The 23,651-nt window shown below is 37.1% G+C and overlaps 1 protein-coding gene across 2 annotated transcripts in view; it reads right to left on the bottom strand.

Annotated features, from left to right (window-relative positions):
- Positions 1-23,651, bottom strand: part of LOC131029556 (uncharacterized) — a 185,003-nt gene that overhangs the window by 114,426 nt on the left and 46,926 nt on the right. For both annotated transcript variants that reach the window (XM_057960069.2, XM_057960075.2), the window contains exons 3-5: positions 16,740-16,857; positions 16,362-16,458; positions 7,705-7,811 (exon numbers count right to left, since the gene is read on the bottom strand). In XM_057960069.2, the coding sequence (XP_057816052.1) occupies positions 7,705-7,811; positions 16,362-16,458; positions 16,740-16,857 (322 nt within the window). The remainder of the gene's footprint in view (positions 1-7,704; positions 7,812-16,361; positions 16,459-16,739; positions 16,858-23,651) is intronic.

Below are 23,651 nucleotides of genomic sequence, written 5' to 3'. Positions count from 1 at the left end.
AATAAGACAATTTTCCTAATAATATTATGAGGTAAAAGGATAAGTCCAAGATGAATGATGTCACCATCAACATCCTCAAGGCAATGATCATCTTCCATAATAGCAAACAAGAAGATTGATAGATAAAATTAATATCGATATGCTTCATACATGACTGAAGACGATGCACAATAAACAGATCAAGCATCAAGCATCATTAGCATAATGGCCCGATTGTCTACAATAGAGATTAATATAAACCGTTCAAAATATCAAACAATATATAATATGCAGATTGAACTTGTTTACAAGAGAATCGACCAAGCCAAGCATCAATAAATATTAAAGATAAGACAATGACAAGAGCAATATCTACTGAGATTTAGAGGATGAACGATAAAGCCTACTTGGCTAAGGATAATCGTTGTTATTGACAGCAATAAGAATTAGTAAATAACAACTCGTATGAGGCAAAACGATAGCAAAGAAGATGATGTTAGCAAGACAATAAGAATCATTAAACAGCAATATAGTTAACAGAGACTGAGTGGTTGACATCCCTTGACCAATCATATCGATTTAACTAATCAATGATTAGTAGCAACAGAAGAATAATCGATATTGATTATAATAACCTATATCATTACCAATGGAATTAATATTAATGAAGAGCAACAATATTAAATCCTGATTAAGTTATGAGGAGGCATCAGCGATTACAAGTGTGAATCATAGTGAAAGAATGCAAAGTCTAATTGATGACAAAAATAATAATGAAGAAAACAATTAATAGCTGTTATGAAGAATGGCAAGTTTGAAGGGACATGGGGCATGTCTCTACTAAGTGAATTATCATTTAAGAAGGCAGATATAAGAAGACATTCCCATCATTCATTCAAGGCATTGATTTGGATTTTATCTCTTTTATTTATCCCTTGTGGATCTGCTCTATATTGAGCGATTGCCTTTGGCATTCTTGGTTGAATACACTTAAGGAAAGATCAGAGACAGCACCTTGTTGCATAAATCAAAGGATTAATATCAGACATAGCAGCATTAATCAGAATTGCACAAGCATATCGACATATTAGACATAGCAATTGTTGCTATAAGCAATAAGTGGAATCAGTTGCATGAATTGAAAGATGGTATTAGAGACAGCAATTCAATCGCTATAAGTGATTATAAAACAACATTATAGCACATCCCCCATTGTTAAATCAGAGAAAGCTATCAAGATCATCTTTGCATAATTGTATCAGTTTATATCAGATATAGCAATGATCTATATTCAATATATACATTATTCTTTGAAATAACATTATCATTATCCATATCTTATCCATTAAATAAGTTTATAAGTGTTATCATATATTGTAATTCATAGTGATATTTTGGACTTGATGGAAAGAAGTCTTTTGCAATTGATCTTTGCAAGATAAATCTCCCTATTTCCTAAATCATAAAATAAGGGGACATTGTAAACATCAGGTTGGAAGGATTGTGGTAAACATGGTCATATCCAAAAGTTTTGCAGAACTAGGGAGGGTCTTGTTGTGATGTATTCACACATCGTCCCATTGTAAATGGAGACCCCTACTTTTTGCTTTCTGGGGTTTGTTTTCTAGGTCTTTTAAGGTTTTGTCTATTAGCCGTTGCATGTTGAGTGTTGCCAGAGGGATCACTAAGGGAGCAGGCTCCATTTTAGCTAAAGGTGAGTCAGTGGATGCTCCGGGTTAGGGTCATCTTTGAAAGTCTTCCTTAGGACAAGGTTTTGCTCTTGTTGCTAAATTGTCTCTTATTTGAGTTTGAGGAGGTCAATGAAGCTTGGTGAGTGAATATCATCTTTGAAGGTCTAAGTTAGGTCAAATTGGTGAGTGATAAAGTCTGGAATGTCATCTTGATCTTCAAATGTCCTGAAATTTGGCTGTCTGGAATGTCATGCTGATCCTGAAATTTGACTAAGTCTGGAAAATTGAAGAATCCTCCAAAAACTAGATTTTGCATTATAACTCCTAGAGGTCCGAAACCACTCTCAAACATCCTGATAGTATATATGGAATATAACTTAAAGTATTTGTATCTTTCTTCTTTATACTTAAATGTTATATTCCATATATGAATCCTCACGGAGAGACCAAAATGTCAAATTTCGCTCCTGACCCCTCCAAAGGGTCCAGAGCGAATTTCAATTTCGTTCCTGACCCTTCCAAAGGGTCCAGAGCGAAATTCTCCATAAGAAATTCTACTTTGACCCAAACTTAGAACTAACTCATTCCTACACATTATTGAGAGAAAAACACTTGTTTGGATGAAGAAATGTGAGAATTGAAGTCAAGATTTGAGCCTAAATGTGAATTTCGCTCCTGACCCTTCCAAAGGGTCCAGAGCGAAATTCTCCCTAGACACTATTTTCTCCCTTGTTTGGGCTAACATCCTTGTTCCTTGGACATGGTGGGGTTAGATTGATATGTTCTTGCCTTCGGAAGTGATTGAAAGCATTGAGGAATGAAGATTTTGACCTAAGACATGGATTTCGCTCTTGACCCTTCCAAAGGGTCTAGAGCGAAATTCATATTTCCTCTATTTTGCTCTTTAACTTGACCAAGTTTGGAACTTCTAAGTCATGGTTTGGAAGACTTGGATGCATATTTGCCTTGGAGAGAAGGTTTGAAGCAATAAAATGATGGAAATCAACCTAGAAGGTGAATTTCGCTCCTGACCCTTCCAAAGGGTCCAAAGCGAAATCCCCCATTTGACCTTCTTTTTTTGCCTTAAGCCCTAGGTTGGCCTTGTCTGGAGCTAGTTTGATGGTGGATTGCCTTGATTATGATGAAAGGACCTTGAAATTGATCAAGTTTGAGAGAGAATTGGATAAATGAAGTGGAAAATCAACCAAGAATGAGGATTTTGCTCCTGACCCTTCCAAAGGGTCTAGAGCAAATTTCCCCATAACTCTCATTTCCTTCCTAGTTTTGGCCAAGTGTTGGTTTTTAAGGCATGTTGGAAGGTGGATTGATGTGTTCTTGCCTTGAGAGGTGGTTTAAAGCATTGGAAGATGAAGATTTTGCCTAAAGGATGAAATTCGCTACTGACCCTTCCAAAGGGTCTAGAGCGAAATTCATTATAAACCTCATTTGCTCCCTTGCTTAGGCTATAAACCGTGTTCCTTGGGTGGAGAGTGATGTATTTTTGCCTTCCAGAGAAGATTGGAGGTGAAGAGATGAAGAGTCAAGCCTAGAGTAGGAATTTCGCTCCTGACCCTTCCAAAGGGTCCAGAGCGAAATTCCACAAAACCACTCTTTTCTCCCAGTTTTGTGCCAAGTCAAGTGTGGGTCAGGGTGAGATAGGATTGGATATGTCCTTAGGAATGACTTTGAGTTGCTAGTGATTAATAAATTTGAAGGAATTGAGCAAAAACTAGGATTTCGCTCCTGACCCTTCTAGAGGGTCCAGAGCGAAATTCCTAAGATCACCTATTTCCCTTGCAAATCAGGTCAAACTTTTGGTTTTTATGGCTTAGGGAAGAATGGAGCAACGTTTCCTTAACCTTTGAGGTGAGTTGAAGTGAGAGACATGATAGAATTTGTCCTAAAATGCAAATTTCGCTCCAGACCCTTCCAAAGGGTTCAAAGCGAAATTCCAAGAAGACACCCATTTCTTCCTTGTTTGGACCAAGAGCTTAGTCCCTTGGGCGTATTTGGAAGTAAATCAACATGTTTTTGCCTTAGGAAGTGAATGAGGGCGAAGGGAATGAAGAATCAAACCTAAAACTAGAGTTTCGCTCCTGACCCTTCCAAAGGGTCTAGAGCAAAATTTTTGCAAACACCTATTTTTTCCCTTGGAGAAGGTCAGATCCTTGGTTTTTATGGCATGGATGGAAGTGAGATGATGTGTCCTTGCCTTTTAAGGTAGATTGAGGTTGAAAAAATGAAGAAATGTGCTCAAAACTAGAATTTCGCTCCTGACCCTTTCAAAGGGTCGAGAGCGAAATTCCTAAAATCCACCTTTTCCTTTCATTTTTGTGTCAAGCTAAGCATGGATCAGGGTAGATTGAGCTTGGAAGGACCCCTAGGCATGCCTTGGAATGGATTGTGGTCACCAATGATGAAGATTTTAGGCTAGGACAAGGATTTCGCTTCTGACCCTTCCAAAGGGTCCAGAGCGAAATCCTAGATAGGTCATGTCCCTGGCCATGATTTTTAGCGAAATTCTCTTTTCTAGCCATTTAGAGGTCAAACAAAGTGTTGCAAGCATGAGAGAAGGATCCAAAGGGAGAGTCAAGGGGAACAAAGTGAGAAGAATGGAGCTAAGCAAGAGAAAACAAGCAAGGAATGAATTTCGCTCCTGACCCTTCCAAAGGGTCCAGAGCGAATTTCTTCAAACCACCTATTTTCTCCTTGAGTGAAGCCAAAACTTTGATCCCTATGGCATGGTTGAAGGTGGAGTGAGGTATTCTTGCCTGGTAAGGTGAATTGAAGTGAAGGAAGTAAAGAAATAAGTCTAAAACTTGAATTTCGCTCCTGACCCTTCCAAAGGGTCCGGAGCGAAATTCTCAATCTCACCTAATTTGTTCATGATGAAGGTCAAGAGATGGATTCCCAAGCCTTGGTGGAGAGAAGATTAGTGTATGCTTGGCTTGGAAGACATTTTGGAGTGGAGAAGTGATAGAACTTGAGCCTAAACAAGAATTTCGCTCCTGACCCTTCCAAAGGGTCCAGAGCGAAATTCCTTAGTGGTCTAATATTTTGCCTAGGTCCTTGAGCAAAACCTATTCATTGGCGATTTTGGAGGTGAATGACTTGATCTTGGTGAAGTAATGTTGAAAATGAGGTCTGATTGAGCAACTTTGTCAAAATTCGCTCCTAACCCTTCCAAAGGGTCCAGAGCGAAATTTTTATAGGGCCCGTCCCTGGAGAGGATATTGAACGAAATTCCATTTTGATGTCTTCCCATTAATGATTTAAGGTGGAAAATGCTATGTTAGAATGAATTCATTATGTGTCCTTAATCACCTTTTGGTTGGTTTTGCAGATGGAAGAAGACCAGGCCAGGGCAAGGACGACCTCTTCCAATCCATCATCAAGGACGTTCCACATGCACAAAGGGAGGACTCAAGGTGCTTTGAAGCGTTGGAAGACTAGGGGTGTTCAAGGAGTTCAAGTTAGCCTCACGACCTCATTCTACCACAAAATGACAAAGAAAGGCTTTGCCAGCACTTCAGGGCGAGATATGCTACTAGAGAAGGAAGACTTGACAATAAGGAAGCTTGGTCAAGCAAAGGAAGTACATCATTCATCATATCAAAGACAAAGGAGGATCAACCAAGTCACAAGCATTTGGCAAGGTGGCATCCCAGTCATCATTCCTCCGGTCGGATTGGTCCACCTCAGCGTGTCCAAATTCAATGTACCTGACTCATCGGAGACAGAACAAACTTTGAGGTACTTGCCCCTGCTTCCTATTGGTCCTCACTCTTGGAATGTAATTTTCTCATTGGCTAGAGGAAGTTTGTTGTAACAAACCCTAATTAGGGTTTCTATCTTGTAATCCTAACCATTGGTTCTAAGTCAATCAGAGCCATCTGTTTGTAAAGGGCTCCCTATATAAAGCTTTGGCTCTTCATTTGTAAAGGTTACTAGTTAGCTAATAGTGAATAGTCAAAGAGTAGGAAATAGTTAGAGTAGAGTAGAAAGAGAAGGCAAAGATTGTTGCCAAGATATTGTTGCAAAAGACTTGTAAACTTCATTGAAGAAATGGTGAATTCTATGGGTCGATTCAACAATTTGCATGGTCTCTATACTTCTCAAATTTGATTTCATGTTATTAGGTGAATGGAAGAAATTTGTATATCCATACTACTAGCGGTTTGTTGATTGCAAACTTGCCTTGTGTAGTCAACTGGAATCATTCAGCTTAAGCTTAACTTCAATTATCACTTCTTCATTGATATGCATCAACCTAACGGTGTCTATGCTTGTAGCGGTGATCTGAACATCATAAAGCCATCCTTAGAAGATCGCACTAACCTTGTGGAGATGATCCTAGCATGTCAAAGCAAGACTTAGAGTTTCATCAAAGGTCATCCATTGCTCCTATATTCTTAGTTTTAGGATTAGATCCTCTCCAACCCTTATCCTTTTTCCTTTTTTCCAAAATCAAGGGCCAGTGAAATTCCACGTTTCAGTAATATCCAAAGCAAATCAGACGTTCAGGTCGTCAACAGTAAGTCCCCTTGTGATTCCGGCAAAATCATATCATACCGCAAGAAGCTTATCCACACATAGAGACCCTACATACAAGAACCTTGGAGTTGCTCCGATTGATCCTTCGGCAAGATCTTCAGCAGTCGGGAAACTTTGTTCAAGAGAGGATAAGGTACCTTTAGGTATTTTATTCTATGTTTGGTTGTGTACAAAAGACACATCAACAGGTGTCAACAGCAGGCTCATGTCACAAAGCATTCCGAGGAGAAGGGGGCAGCCTTCTATGCGTTTGTGGCCAAATAACCTGCAAATTATGTCACATCTTTTGGGGTAATTAGTAGGATGACCATTAAACAAGTGTATTAAAATAATATTGTAACATTGATATAATGCTCATCTCAGTCATTTAGTTAGTATTTAGAAACTTCCATTTATGTCTTTCGTGTTTAGTTAATTTTAGGAAGTTTCCTTTCTGTCTTTCGTGTTTCTATTCTCGATAGTTATGGAAAGATCGTATTGTAATTCTGTATAAGGAATATCCCTCTCCTTTATTAATTAGAAGATTCAATTATCATTTCAATATATAAATAAATTTTAAAATAATATATTAAAAAATTTATTTTTATTTTTGGTTTTTTTTTGCAAATTAGGAATGATTCTTATATTTTTTAATATTTATATTTGCAAACTATGAAAATGTCTATCTGACCTGTACCAAGAGCAGCAACTTGGTTGATACTTATTGCAATCTTTGTATTGCAGCAGTTATTGTTTGAGATTTGTAGCTTTGTATGCTAATCTCTTTATTTGATTCACATGTTGTGTGTAAATTAAATCCAATTGCATTTTTGTGTTATACTCGCACCTTTTCAGTTTCTGCTTTTAGCTAAAAGCTGCAAGGGTTCACCAACTTTTTAGGTTTTATGTATAAGCAAAAATCATAAAACCTCTTATATTGTGTGCAAGTGCCAAATAAACTAGTGCCCATCCTAAGAACATAAAGAAAAAAGTTTTACTTTAAGCTTGTTCGTATTGTATACACACAAATTCTCCAAATTCCAGGTTTATTTTAATTTTTCATGTACGGCTATTTTATCATTCTCTTCACTCTTCAAAAGTGAGCTTCCTCTTCAAATTTCAAGAAATGTTTTATCTTACATGCTATTCCATTTTGTGTTGCTCTAAATGGGACAAATTAAAATGAGAACAAAGTTCGATATTTGAGCACCAAATTAAGAATATTATCATTTTCTTGTAATTCACCTCTCTTGGGGGCGCATTCCTAGAGCCCCATTCATTCACATATTCAATTAATCTATATGTAGATATTCCAATAAGTCAAATCATCTTGAAAATAGCCATAGAACATACATTATGTGTGTGTTTTTCACTAAAATAAGACAACGGCAACATTAGTGACAGCTAAAATATGCAGAATATTTTCAATGATAAAACAAAATACTTCCTAGCCTTTCAAGAATGGTCAAATAACAAGCCACAAATTATTTTTGGTGTGCACCTTAGCTCTACATTTGTTCATGATATCAATAAATTCATTTCTTCCAATTCCAGTAAGTCTTAAAGCGTCTGCAGCACTGAAATTTGGTATACGATCATATGGTTGCTCTGCATAATTACAAATGTCCTGATATGATCAGAATTGTATACATTGCTCTACATAATAAAAAATTGTTTTGACATGACCATAGATTCACAACCACAATCAGCAGATTTCCACAATCCCAAAAACAAAAAAAATATTGCATATCATTTACAAATATTCTGCTCATACAAGCATCAAAATGAGACCAATACAAGCTCTTCGAAGCACTCGTAGAAACTGATAGAAGCTCTTAATAAGAAAACACACTAGAAACCACTTGTGGAGAAGTGAGTCGCTACTTAGAAATCCACTTTATTCAGAAACCAAATCCACATTAGAAGCCAACTATGGAAGATAAAGAGTCAAAATTTATAATTCAGCATAGATATCCCTATTGAGATTTGAATTTGTGTCTCCACAACAAGAACCCAACATTTCAACCAATTAAGCTCAACCCCTTGGACAAAATCACAAAATTATAAAAAAGATTACACACTATTAAAAGAGTCTGAAGTATATTTTTAGATTCTCCATACATGCAAAAACTTTAAGAATCTTCAAGATGCAGCAAATTGTTGAATAGGATACATGTATTATGAGTACTTCCAACAGAAAACATAGAGAAGATCCTTCTCAAGAAATTATCTTTCTGCTCTATATCCATTTAACAAGATATGTTTCAGCCAAACTACTTCGGTGTTTATAACAGAAAAAAATATTTGGTGTAGCATTCATTTTGTCACTGAATCATTAAATATGATGTACCATAGTAAATAGTCGATAGTCCAGGAAATTCCTAGTTTCCAACCTACCTACACCTCTGTTACCAGGTTCATTAGAACCCAGCCTGTACCTGAATTAGTTCAAACTAGAAACAGGCTAAGTTTGCCCGATATTCTGCCAAGTCCTGTAGCTCATACATGGAATGAATCCACAGGCCCAGGCAGAACACTGTGCAAACTCAACCTTACCGAGTTTGACCCAATCAGGGTATGGACAGGGTTCTAAGCAAACCTGGAAACACAGATGTACAGTGTTGAAAGCTAAGAATTTTTTGGATTATCCAAGACATATCCAGGTAAAACCCACTCCCCCAAACATTAAGTCACAAACAAAACCAAAAGTATTTTGTGTCTCCCGTTCCCCACTCAAAACTCCATTTCTACACATTGTATGCATGGACAGTATTTGTGACATGGAGTGCGGAAGCATTTTCATATCTCCATGGCATTGCAATTTGTTGGCAGACTAATAATTTGCATTGATTTTTCATGAGCAGTTTGCAGTTTGCACTAATATAAAGTTATAAACCATTTGAATTATCTTTGACATTTGACATTGAACTATCAACTATTGGCTGTATTCTGTATTTAATTTTGTATGTTTTGTGCAAACTATGGCTATTATATATGTGTGGGTGTGGATGTGTGGATTACAATGGCTGGGTACCGATGTACATTATGGTTGTAATATTCAATCATAGCAGTATTATATATAATATATGATCAAAAAAGCCTGAATTCTGCTGTTTCACCACCTACAGCTCTATAGTGGTGGCAATAGAACATTCTATAGATGGTAGACCGGATATCTAGAAAAGGTACTATTTATAGCAGTTCAGAGAGTTTGGCTAGAGCAGCTGGACTGGCAATTCCTTTATATATAAGGCAGCTGCACCTATCTAACTGATAGAGAGCCAACCATCTCAGTCCAAAGCCAAAAGGTAAAGAGTACATAGTGAACCTCTCTGTTTGAAAGTGCAACTTGGGATGTTATAGATAGTAGGGGTTCTAGGGACAACATCAATGAATGATGGACCACCCATCCAACAAAACCATAATGAACAGAGCTCTAAACCATCCATCTAGTTGGTCTCTTCATTAAAATCTTTGTTCAGATCACAATGAATAACCTATTCTAGAAAATGTAATGCAAGAGCCATTTATTGAGGTTACAAACTACATTTATAACATGGATGATTCATTGGAGTTGACTATTTCATGGTTTATCTTTTTATTTTTATCTCAAGCAACAAGCTCTTTTCTACTAATTCCTGAATATTAATATAGAAAACTGGATCTATTGTTGTATGGAGAGAAAGCCCTTATATTCCGTATGTGCCCTCTACAAAGAACTTAACAATATAACATACCTCACTTGCAAAACAAGCAAGTTGCCATCATACTACAATTAGGTTTATAGTAGGCCACTTGGAAAACTAGACCATATATTCCACAGTTTCCCCCTAGCCAAGATTCATAGTATGATTCCAATAATCAGCCATGAAAAATCCCTCTCCTCAAGGTTTCCAATGTGATACAAATTAATGGTCATGCCTTCTCATCTGATGCCAACCAATAGTCAATCTTATATGTCTAGTATCCAAGTGGTAATCTGTGAAAAATCGGCTTCCAAGGGCTAGAGCTACTTGCAAAGAAAGAACTGAATTACAAAACAAAATTAAACAAGAAAAAACTAGAAAAGCTAAGACATGAGTATAAATATAGATATAAAAGGAAAATGCAATTGGTGAATTAAAATCTTCTCAAACACCATAGACCCATCCATACTCATTATGTTCCTTAATGTCATCCATTAATGCCAACTTTCCTATATTGCAAATACTCATGGCAACAGTCACAAAACCATTGATGCAAATTACTCACCACACAAAGGTTGACCCATAAGGATTAGGAAAAAATTATACCTCAACAAAAAACTAAGAATCCCATCCAATTCAGCAAAAAGGTGAAATTTTATAAAGTGGCAAAACTGCTAGGACAGCTTTGTCCACGCAAACCAGCAATTCTATTTGTACCAATGCTGATTTTACTGGCGAAAGGGCAGCAACATTTGTGTCGGTGGTTGTTTTGATCATGACATGCAAGTTATTCTGATGCCAATATAGGGGGTGGTGATTATGTTTGTGATAAGGTGATGCATCCTGCAAAGTGACAGTTTTGCACAAATTCAGTTCTATTTCAATTCTTACGGGTTGGGTGGCCATTGCTTGAAACAACACCTCAAACACTTACTAAAAGAAGCATGTTTCACTGTAAGCATAGAAGTGTAGGAGGAAGTGAGTTCAATTGTTTGTAAGTGTGGTAAAACAAAGTGGAGAAAGGTGTTGTTTAATTGTTGCAAGTGCACTCCATACTATGCTATTTGTGACTGCCAAAGTTAAAGGTAGGACTAGAAGTGATCAATACTTTCAAGTTGGTTTTCCCCACACTGCTAAGCTGAGATCCCTTGTGTTCATGTTCTCTTCATTTGGTTTCGGCCATTTGTAGTACTAGTATGTGATGAATTTTCAAGATGTTATCATCAAACAACAAGAGCTCATGGCAAAGAACCAAGAATCGTTAGGCATGGGGGTTCCAGCTCTTGCCAACTATCCATGGACATGGTGGTTCATGCTCTTGCCAAAAAACTTGGGGTGGAACAACAGCAACCCAATGAAAAGAGGATGACAAAGAAGTGTTCACCATTGAAGAGAAGCACCCCAAGAAAGACAGGGTCAAAGCTAAGGTAAGATCATCCAAACATCCCCCCTTCAAAGTTGAAACAAGGAATATAATTTAAAAGAATGGATAAATGGTTGAAAAAAAGGAGGTTTGCTTTACTGTGCATAAAATTGGTGAGGTACAAAAAATCGTTATTGCATATCTCAAAATGGAAGGTTGTGCTCTAATTTTGTAGGAAACCTAATTAGTTTATTCAAGCGAACAAAGATAATTGTAACTTGTTGGTAGGAACTCAAAGAATTGTTGAGAAAGACTTTTTATCCAATTGAGATAAAAAAGATTAAGTGGAAATATTTTAGAGATGATTACGGTGAAAGCGTGAAAGTTTACATATGGGATTTTGTAGACAAGATATGTTGATAGGCATGGAATTTGAAGATGAGGACGACCTGACCAAAGACATGGTGATCTCCATTTAGGGATAAGGAGATGAGTCATCTCTAGAAAACTAAAAGACCTTGATGTAGCATGTGAGAAAGTATACCGCATACAGGAAGGGGAGAAGTGAATTAGGGGAAAGTCCTCCAAGCAAAATCAGTCATCAAATTAGTCAGTCAAAGAGCACAATTAGCCATCTAAATCCCTACATAATGGATAAATAGAAACATACTGAAAATACCAATGCTTTACATGGATGCGCATATTGATGAAAAATATTAGAAGTTGCATCAAGAATACATCCTAAAAGCTGCATCAAACAGGACTCCGAGAATTCCTCAGCATCCTCGGAAGAAGAAAAAAGGTTGAGGTAGAGGACAGGCTGAATGTAGATTGTAAGTTGATTTGCATCTCAACCAATGAGATTAATATGCAGCAAGAATGGGAAGAAATAAGCAAGTTCTTGTAAAGCAATATTCAAATCAACATCACAAAGGCAAATGCACTTGTCGATACTGGCTCACAATCTATTTGATTTCAAATGAGGCTGCTAAGAAAGCTAATTTGAAAACTTGCAGTAACTACAATCATATTCATTGAACTGCATAAATAAGGGTGTGGAAATACAAGTAACCAACAGATGCAAATCAAATTTTGCATTAATCAAGATCACAATGACTGCATTAATATAAAAGTAGACGTGATTGCACTTGTGAAAGATCCCTGACTAGAAATCTTATCCAAACTGCGGATTGTTTTCAAATTCAAATTCTTTGACCAGCGAAAAGTGTTTTTGGAAGTTTATTGTATTTTCAATTTTTTTGTAGTTTTTTGGATTTTTGACAATACATGGAAAATAATAAATGCAATACAATAAATATAGAACTGATAATAGTTTCCAGATTTCTGATTATTAATTGCAGCAAGTACAAATAAATAATAAAGAGAATTCTTGATAGAATTAAGCCATTCAAGGCCTACCAGGAGTCCAATGTTGGGGTTTGAGGGTGGAATTTAAGCCTGGAATGAAGCAGTGACTGAACCAAGCACCTCCAGCTGCTACTAATGGCTACAAATGACTTTATTTAACTCTAGGATAATTACCAAAAACTAATATTGAAGAATTATTCAAACCCAGTTGGAACTCCAAATTCTTGCCACGCAAGATCCCCAAATTATGTCTCTTTTCCTCAATGAACTGCTGCTGCTGCCCTAATCTGGTATTTTCTTCACACCAAACCAACTGTGACCACTTATTAATATCCCAACAATGAATTCACACACCAATAGAGGTGCCAAAACCCTTTAGTTTATTTATTTGGCTTCCACGGGCAAGAAGAGTGGTACAGCTGGCTCTAGAAGGTTCGATTTGCTGTCTTTCGTAGTAAACCAGGCCCAAGAAACCCTTTTGTCTACTCAGATCTAATATATTAACCCTGGCAATGCTGTTAATGTTGTAGTTTTACTGCAAAACAGTCCCAAAGTTCGAATGCTGCTCAAGGTTGCTATCGTGGTGAAGAGGGGAGTGTGGGTTTCTGTCCACACAACCTGATCTTGAAGGGGTCACGTCCTCCAAATGCTGCTCAGGCAAAAAATTGTGCTGTTGGAGACCTCCAATGTGCAAAGGTTGTAAAATAAACAAATCATGAATGCTCCAAATGAATCCTACAAGCCTCTTTAACCAAATTGAACCCTAGAGGCATCAAAGAAAGATTCTTTGGAATCTTTTATTCTCCAAAAAGTGGCACCCACATGAGGGGGGATCTCCAACATGAATTAACAACCACCTTTTAAGTTATTGGAATTCGCCTAGGAAGGTGTGCAAGGACTTTTTAAATAAAGTCATTTATTAAGTTTCATTAGTAACTTACAAGTTACTTTATTAGATTTTTCTATTTTTAGGAAAATGACTTATGTAACTTTTATATCATAAAATTACTTTATTACACCCACCAAAGTCAAAAGAAATGACTAATCTAAGTCCACTTTGGCTAGCGAATTCATCTCCAAACATCAACTTCACCTGTGGAGATGGGTGACAGGTGAATCTAAGTTCTGAATGGCACTAAAGAAGAGGGGACATTACAACTCGGTGCATTAAATTTTTTGTTTGGAAGTCCTACTTGTATCTCAAGGATGCTAACTGAATTAGAGAAAACAAACATGGATGGGTCAAGAATGGGGGCATCTATATCATCAAGGCACATCAAAGAAAGCCCATGCTTACAATGGTAATCCATAATTGCCAACTACATCAAAAGACATTCAAACAAATAAGAATTTTTCTTTTATTTATAGGATAAGCAAGACAATGAGATAAAACTTTCAAAGGTTGATTGTGCTACAAGAGGTTGAAAGATATTAATGAGTGTTCCAGGCTCCCAAAGTTTTGCCACCTAAAATAGAAATAAAAGATGAGATTCATTTTCTGCCAGAACCTCCTCTATCAACTGTTGGCTTGTATAAACAATCATTTTTGGAAAGTAGTGAGGTTAAAAGATAACTTCAAGAATTGCTGGAACAAAATTCATTCATTCAAACACTTGACCCTACTGATTATCCATAGATGTGGTACCAAAAAAGGGAGATGTGCACTGACTATAGATCTTTAAATAAGATTATTGTCAAGGATAGATATCCGCTTCCCATGATAGTTGACATGTTGGATGAGCTTCAACATGCTAATTTCGCAAAATTGGATCTCATATCTAGATGCATGAATTCCATATGATCGTCAAAGTATGAAAAAGTATCGATGGCGATATCCAAAATAAAACAAAGTTTGTATGAGTAGTAAATTCTTACTTTTGGCTTGTGTAATGCCCTAGCTACTTTACAAGATTAATGAATCGTATATTCAAAGTATTCATAAATACATGTTCAATAAATTCTACTTGAGAAGAGCATCTAATCCATTTGAAGCAACTTCCACGACTCTTGAAGGAAAAACATTGTTACAAAACATAAACAAATGTGAGTTTGAAACACAATCACTAGTTTATTTGGGGCATGTTGTTTGCGATGGAGAATTGAGAGTAAATCACAAAAAAAACGAGGATACAACAAATTGACCAACACCAAACAGCACAATCGAAACAAGAAGCTTTGTTAGTGCAGTCTAGCATATGAGGGTCATTATAGTTCCATCTCAACATCACATACTAGAGGTCACATACATCCTTTTCCTTTCTTCAATGACATTCTTATTTGCCAAACTTAATACACATTTCTCTTGAGTGACAATTCTTCTTTCTTCAAGTGCTCAAGATCCAAGATTCTAAGGACCCAAGTCAATAGTTTGCTTATATGCAAGCTTTTTCTGCCAGTTGCTGATAACATGTGTGCAAATTTTCTTTCTGTACACCCATTAAAGAGTGATCCATCTACTCTTTTGGTGATGCAGACATAAAAGAATAATAATATATGTTTACGTCCTCTACAGTTTTTAGGTTAGGCACACAGTTATGAAGGAAACAAAGAGAAACTCTGATCAAACAATCTACTATTAAAGGTAAACATACTGATCCTCAAGTAACCCTAGGGTCTATGTTTTGACCGAATACTTTTAGATCAGAAATACAAAGTATTCAACATATCTCAAACAATCAACACAACAATGTAGCATATCAAACTATGCAGAGGTATAAACATGTCTCCCACAGTACTGAAGCCAAAAGGCATTCACTTCCGTTCTAGTTTCAATCTGTTGTAATCTGCTACAGTTTCCTGAAATTCAAGGGCCACAAAGGCCTATTTGCTGATCTGGATGCTCAAGAAATTGTTTTTCTTAGAAAAATAGAATCGTTAGGTCCACTCACCCTGTATCAGGTGCATGAATTAATAAATCTAATTCAGATTCTGATATGTTTAAATTTTAAATGTGTTATAGCTGTGTTTCCTGGGTTTCTGTTTTTCATTAAGGATTTGTGCTTAAAAGGAAGAAACAGGCAATACCACTATCATTCCATCTCTTATTCAGACAGGATGTGTGGAATTGTAAGATCTAACTGATTAGGGTAAACTAAAATCCCAAGGGTTATAACACCCTTAGTGCTCGTCCTCACTACTAGGCCAATCTTTTGGCATAGTGGCACATTACACTGGTATTAGAGCCAAGGTCTTGAGGTCAATCCTACAGAGTGTAGTGGGTAGCATCAGTGGAAGTTCATTTGTTGGGCCAGTGGGCATGCACCAAATTCGGATGTTGGGGCCTCCAAATGTCCATTGTGTGCTGCATCATGTATCCTCATCCTCCAAAGGACAAAACCCCTCCCTTTACACCCTTGCTGCTCATCCTCACCACTAGGCCAGTCTTTTAGCATAGTGGCACATTACAAATCATCACGCTAGCTCCTTCTAGTGTACCCCCATTTGCTGCTCCATTTAAACTTTATGTAAAATTAAAAACACTCCAACTGTCCAAGCCTGTTTGTTTTGGTCTGGTATGTCACTGTGAAAAGAGTGTTTATCTTCTGACCATTATGATTGTTAACTTATGCTCTAATAAAGGATCAATTAATCTATCATTAGATAGTTAAAGATCAAAGATAATGCACGACCAGCAATAAAAGTCAAGCCATCCCCCACTATTTTCATATAAGAAGTATGATTAATTTAAACATTGTTGCTAAGAACTTGTTACCAAGAAAACTATAAGTGGACATAACATACCATTTTTCATCACTTCATAGAGCATATCACAGTAGTATCTGAAGGGTGATATTCTCATTATTCGACATACATATTCAGCCAAGTGATAAGGGAATAGCTGCAGCCAACCAAAGTAAAAAATTAGTTTACAATGAAATATACGAAAAATAATAATCACACCAGCTATGCATTATGCTGCCATCACATCCTGATTTGTAAAGCTGGGATTAAGTTTCCCAACAAGATAATTTGCTGTGATTGGAACACCTGCTCTCAGTAGCATATCCTTATGAAAATAATTTAATTTCCTGACATTTCTACTCACCAAATATAGTATTAGCTTTTTAACTGAATGAAAAGGAATGGGGACTTTTTTTTAAAATAGGTTTGTGTGCAAACCGCCAGATTTTTGCGCAGATAATTCATCATATCTTCATAATACTCATTTTCTTTACATGTTTTCCTTGCAAAACAATTACTCCACTGGAGACGCTTCTTTATACAATGTTCTTTGACTCTGATCAGATTTAACAGAATCAAAATGAAATTAATCGAAGTTCCACAAAGCTCAGATAGTATGGGAAACCAATTTTACAATGAAAAGACTGGATTTTTTAGCATGTCAAACATATTTTGTAACTATACTAAAAAGTCTTATGAAGTAAATGACAAATACAGACAAGAAATAAAATTTCAATCAAATAATTAAATATTTTAAAAGATATTGAACATAAAGAAGAGGTACATTTAGCACCCAACAATATTTAAGTAAACATGTCACGATTATCAATATGTTTGTCAGAGCTCATGCCAAATGTTAATACTAAAATCATATTCTCCTTGTGATTAATCAATTAATGGTTCGCAATCACGTTTTCTGTTTAGATTCTAAATTAAGAAAAGGGATTGATAATAGTGAAAATTTATAGTGTTTGTCATGTGTTGTATCAATTTATGTCTGGAAATCAAAAAAATAAGGTTGGCATAACCATCTACCTATAAACCAGCTCTTATCATGCTTCCATGCAAGCTTTCTTACCTCCTTTTTTTGTAATCTCATGTTTATTTGTGTGAGCCAATCTATCTAGAAACAAAACATACTTAGAAAAGATGTACACATTGCTTATGAATCTAATTTATTTGGCAAGTTGGGTAATCTTATTCACCTACCCATCTATCCACCCAATTAATAGATCTTCCCCACTACTTCGGAAAACCATGAGATAATAACCACATAATCACACTCCCTCAGCAGTCATGTCCAATCAGAGTTCCGTGACTCGCCAAAACTCGGCGAGTCACATGCCGAGTGACCCTGGGCGAGTCCTGGGGGGCTCGGACCCGGACTCGCCGAGTTTTGGCCGAGTCATGGCGAGTCACAGGACTCAGTGACTTGGCTCGGACCTAGCAAGTCCCGAGTCCAGGACTCGGTCGGCAGCAGCCACACAAAAATAAAAAATAAAAACACATTTAAAAATGGTTTTAGTTGCTTTTTTTTTCATTTATATTTGATTCTAAGTTGTAAAAGGCATCTCATTTCATTCTATTGAAAAAATAGGAAGGGAAGAGTGAGTTGTGAGGGAAAAGAAGAGAGCATAGCAGGGCAACCAGCAAGGAGTAGTAAAATTTCTTCAACAAATCACATTGGGGCAGTGTAATACTTGCATTTGGTGCAGCAAAAGCTTGTTAGAGAGGATTGGAAAGAGGTTGCATTTCATTTCAACCTTCTTATAAGAGGTAAGATTGATTTTTTTTGGTTTTTTTGGTGTTTTATAAGTAAAATTTACATTTTTTTTTTAAACATTTGTAATATGTATTCATTTCTTTCAAAGAAATCAGCAAACCCTACAATGTACATTTTTTTTTTTTAAACATTTGTAATATGTATTCATTTCTTTCAAAAAAAATGTACATTGTAGGGTTTGCTGATTTTTTTATGTTTTGAAATGAAAAAAAAATCTACATGGTAAGTTTGCTGATTTCTTTGAAAAAAAATGAATACAAATTCTATTACATTGATTTTTCTATCAAAATCAAAACATTGCTATTACATTTTTTTTTGTATTAATTTATAATTTAACAATGCACAAATATTCATTTTTTTTGTAATTGTGTCTTATTCCAACAACCTTCAACTTTTGAAAACAATGCCTAGTTCCACTCCTCATAGAACAAACCCGGGTAGAAAAGATCCAGCTTGGAAATATACTGAACCTTTTCCCGAGAAAAAAAGAGGAGAGGCAAAATGTAAATTTTGCAAAACAATCTTTCATGGAGGCATAAAAAGATTGAAATACCACCTTGCCGACATACATGGCCATGATGCAGAGCCTTGCAGACTAGCACTTCCTGAGGTTATTCGTGAGTGCCAGGTGCTATTAGAGACATTTGAGACTCGAAAAGAAATAAAGAAGAGGCAAATGGAGGAGTTGGCTCAAGCTAGCATTGGTTGTGTTGGAGAGGCTTCTTCCATGCCTCCATATCGTCCTAGTGCGAGTGCTACTGCTACTGATTCTGTTGCCAGTAGTGCCAGTGGTAGTGGGAGTATCAGTGCAAGCATTGGTCCTAGAATTCGTAAATCTAGGATGGATTCATATTTTGAGCCACGCAGTACTCCTGGTGCCCAATCTTCACTTGAGAGCATGGGTTGGAACAAAGAGGAACACGATAAAGCTAAAGGTGCAATTGGAAGATTTTGGTTTTATTGCAATATTCCATTCTTCGCAGCCAGGTAATTCCTTTTAGTTTTTATTTGATTGTTTTAAGTTTTTACGTTTTTAATATTTTTAGTTTGTTTTGTCTAATATTTATACTTATTTAATTTATTTGTGATAGGTCTCCTTATTGGTAGAGCATGGTTGATGCCATCGCTATTTGTGGGGTGGGTTTCAAAGCCCCTTCTGATTCCGAGTTAAGTGGCTCAATTTTGACATAATCGGTGACTAGTGTAAAAGCCACATTAGAGGATCAGTGAGAGATATGGAAGAAGAAGGGTTGCACCATCATGACCGATGGTTGGACTGATAGGAGAAATCGAACGCTCCTAATTTTTCTTGTTTCTTCTGCAGGTGATTGAATAACTTGAATTTTATTTAATGATCCGTATTTTCTTTTTGATTTCAGATTTATTGAATGATCATTGATCACTGATTTTGCTTTGTTTTCAAATTTTAGGTGGCACCATGTTCATGAAGTCCATTGATGCTTCCGCACATTCTAAAAATGCCACTTACCTATGTGAGGTTATAGAGGAGGTGATATATGAAGTGGGTGAGGAGAATGTAGTACAAGTGGTGACTGATAATGCAACAAATTATGTTGTTGTAGGTAAACTTTTGATGGAGAGGCACCCATCTATATTTTGGTCTCCATGCGCCGCCCATTGCATTGACCTCATGTTGAAGGACATTGGTAAGATTGCATGGATCAGGACATGTGTAGAGAAGGCAAAAAATATTTGCAAATTTGTATACAATCATGCATGAGTCCTTAACTTAATGAGGCAATGCACGGGACAGAAGGAGTTGGCTCGTCTTGGAATCACTAGATTTGCCACTAACTTCATCACACTGCAATCCTTGATTCGGAGTAAGGCAGCTTTGAGACATATGTTTGTTGGTGAGGAGTGGACTTCTTCATCCTATGCTACGAGTGTTGCAGGAGTTGATGCCGTAGATTGCATTTTTGATGAGACGGGCTTTTGGACCCCTTGTGCTGAGATTGTGAAGGTAAAAATTTTAAGCATTCTACATTATGTTTTAAGTTTTAAGTTTTTATTTTTATTCGTATTTTTCTTTTATTTGTTTATTTTCATTCACAATTTTACACTTATATTAATTGATATTAGATATTGTTTCACAATATTTGCAGTTTATTGAGCCCTTGGTAGTTCTCCTACGTGTTGCTGACGGGGAGAAGCCCGCAATGGGCTACATATACGAGGGTATGGATAGGGCCAAGGAGGGCATCAAACCTGCCTATGAAGGGGATGAGAGTAAGTATCGTCCCATTTGGGATATCATTGATAGGAGATGGCAGGCCCAACTTCACAAGCCCATTCATACAGCTGCTTATTACCTCAATCTGGCATTCCATTTCCGCCCTGATTTCAAGGCGGATCAGGAGGTTCTTAGTGGACTCTACTCAATGATAGAGCGAATGTCGCCTGGTCATAGCAGTAGTATAATCCAAGAGCTAGAGGCCTTTTCTAATGCAAAAGGGGAGGTCTTCTCTCGTCAGCTTTGCAAAGAAAATCGAACAAAAATGCAGCCAGGTAAAATGTATATTTTAAGAAATTAAGAGCATAATTTTAATTATATGTTATTCAATTTATTATTAATTATTAAACGAGGCTGATTTTTTTTCCTTTTTCTCATCTCAAATAGGTGGTGGCAGATGTTTGGTTCTAAAACACCAAATCTTCAATGGATAGCCATTCGTATTTTGAGCCAGCCATGCAATGCTTCCGGTTGTGAGCGCAATTGGAGTATGTTTGAGCACATACACTCCAAGAGGCACAATAGACTGTCTGTGGAGAGGTTGAATGATCTAGTCTTTGTTCATTACAACCTCCGTCTTAGACAGAAACAGGTTATGGACCATGACACCACCCCGATCACGCTAGAGTAGGTTGATCCAAACTCTGAGTGGATCAGTGAAGCTACAAATCCTATCTTTAGTGATGAGGACTTAGATTGGATCGACCAGGTAGATAGAGAGGCTGAGGCTGTAGCCATGGCAGAGGAAGAGGTTAGAGCACGAGCAGAGCCAGAGCCAGAGCCAGAGCTAGAGCTAGACATAGTTGATGTTGGTGAGGGTAGAGTGGAGTCACGGGCAGAGAATATGGCTGTTGACGCATCCGGGACCTACTTTAGACGCCTTCGTAGGAAGGACCCAAGCTCCTTTGAGCCATAGACTTGTAGTTGTTTTACTTTTGATATATGTGTGGAACTAGAACATTTGAATTTTGATGTCATGGATTTCATATTCCACGAGTTTTGTAATATTTTTACATTTGACACTGTTTATATATCTATGGTTATTGGTTGTTATTTCCTTCAGCTACAATTTGCGCTTATGCTAATGTGATCGATGTATACTTGTGTATGTGATCAAATTAGCTTCTATTTGATGATGTTATTATGTATTTAAGGTTTGTTTAATAAAGGGTGCATGAAACAAGTTTTAAATCCTTAAAAATCGCTAAATTTCTTGGGTTTTTCACTTTGTCGAGTCTTGGTCGATTCGAGTCCTGAGTCCTGAGTCAAGTCACCCTTGTCGAGTCCGCACCGAGTCCTATTTCTATCTGTCCAATAGATAGCATCACGAACAATCCAAGAAATCCTGGATTCATGCACTCACGTGGCTCTTCAGATAAATGTGTATTGCAACCAATGATGTGTTGGAAGCAGAGTTCCCAAACTCGCCGCGAGTCAGGCGAGTTAGCCGAGTTGAGCCAAGCTCAGCGAGTTTTGCTGACTCGGGACTCGAACTCGGCGAGTTTTGACCATAACTCGCCTGACTCGCGAGTCAGGCGAGTTGTGGCAAAACTTGCCGAGTCCAAGCTCCAAGACTCGGCCATGACAGGTCAACGTTTTGACTTGTTTGACAAGTTAGTCTCTCCGTCAGGATTCATTTATGGAATATAACATTTAAGTATAAGTGACATTATACTTTAAGTTATATTCCATATATATTGTCAGGATGTTTGAGAGTGGTTTCGGACCTCCATGAGTTATAATGCAAAATCTAGTTTTTGAAGGATCCTTCAAATTTCCAGACTTAGTCAAATTTTAGGCCATTTCAGGATCAAGATGACATTCCAGACTTTTAAGGCGAGTTCACTCTGACCTTGATGTAAGGGACGGGACCTAGGAGGACACTATGCATTCAACCAAGGTTTGATTTAGCAACTTGAAGCGTGACTAGATAGTACACAAAAACCCTAGGAATGATCTAAATAACCCCTAATCACTCAACTGACCTAACCTCCTTCACTCCACCTTGAGGAGATCCACCTGATTTGATGACCTTTGAGAAACTCAATCCCTTCAATGCAAAGGCTAAGACACTAAAATGACCAACAGCAAAACTAAAAGAGCTAACCCTAGAAAGCAAAAAGTGGTGGTCTTCATTTGCAATGGGGAGATGTGTGAGTACCTCACAACAGGGATGTTTCTTAAAATTTTGAAAAAAGGGGTTGAGTTGGGGACATTTCCTACCTGTCCCCACATCCCAAAAAATCCCCCCATGGGGCACAAGGTTATTTTTGGCAAGGGACATGTCTCTAAGGAGCATATTTTCAAACCCTTATGGCCTCACAATTCCCCCTTCCATCCAACATATATATAGCCTAAAAACTAAGATGTCCAAGAAAGACCAAGGTCAACTATAGTCCCAAGGTAAAACCTAAGTTCAACAAGCACACTATTTAATGCTACCATACACAAGCACTCCTTACAATTTCCAAGTGAAGATATTCATGATGTCTCATGTTGGTGCTCCCAAAATTTCAATTTGGCCAAAGAAAATACTAAACAGAAGCCCCAAACAAGTAGATACTCTACCAGCATGCCTTTCATGGCATAACAAGCTAGCACACATTATAATTGGGCTATATTCAATAATGGGTGCATGAAACAAGTTTTAAATTGTTAAAAATCTCTTAATTTCAAGGGTTTTTTAATTTTGCCGAGTCATAGCCGAGTCACGAGTCGAGTCGGCCTTGCCGAGTCTGAGTCTGGGAACTTTGGTTGGAAGCTTTGGCTGTATATGGAAGCTTTATTGCACATATTAATAGCATCCATGAAATATCACTTACGAGAAGTCAACTCCAAGATTACAATAAATAAGCTCTTCAAAGGTTATTTCTTCTTCTGTGTATATAGAATTTGCAAATTTGCAATAGAGAGACAATAGACTAACTTATGTATATAGAATTTCCAACAGAACGACAATAGACTAACTTACTTAGGAGCTATTTATGGCAAAGAAACACTAATTAGACTCGACTAAGCCGAGATAATGGGAGCCCAAATTATCTCCTTGCTTGCGGGGAAGTCATGGTATTTAAGGAAAAAAACAGCATGTCCATTTTATAGAGTTCCATTGACTAATCGAAATGTTTTACTTTTTAGTGCCAATTTCCTCCTTTCTCCTAAGGACATATATCTTGGAAATGTTGTTGTTGAAAGGTATTCGCCAATGCTTTTGCACCACAAGGATGGTGCAACTATCTAGAATAGATAAGCATCAAGGACATCTTCATTTATGCCTTCAGGTGGTTCCCCTGAGATAATTCTTGAAAGTTGA

This window comes from Cryptomeria japonica, chromosome 10 (assembly GCF_030272615.1).
Source record: "Cryptomeria japonica chromosome 10, Sugi_1.0, whole genome shotgun sequence".
Taxonomy (NCBI): domain Eukaryota; kingdom Viridiplantae; phylum Streptophyta; class Pinopsida; order Cupressales; family Cupressaceae; genus Cryptomeria; species Cryptomeria japonica.
The sequence above is the reverse complement of the archived record's forward strand: the minus strand, read 5'-3'. Positions and strand labels throughout refer to the sequence as shown.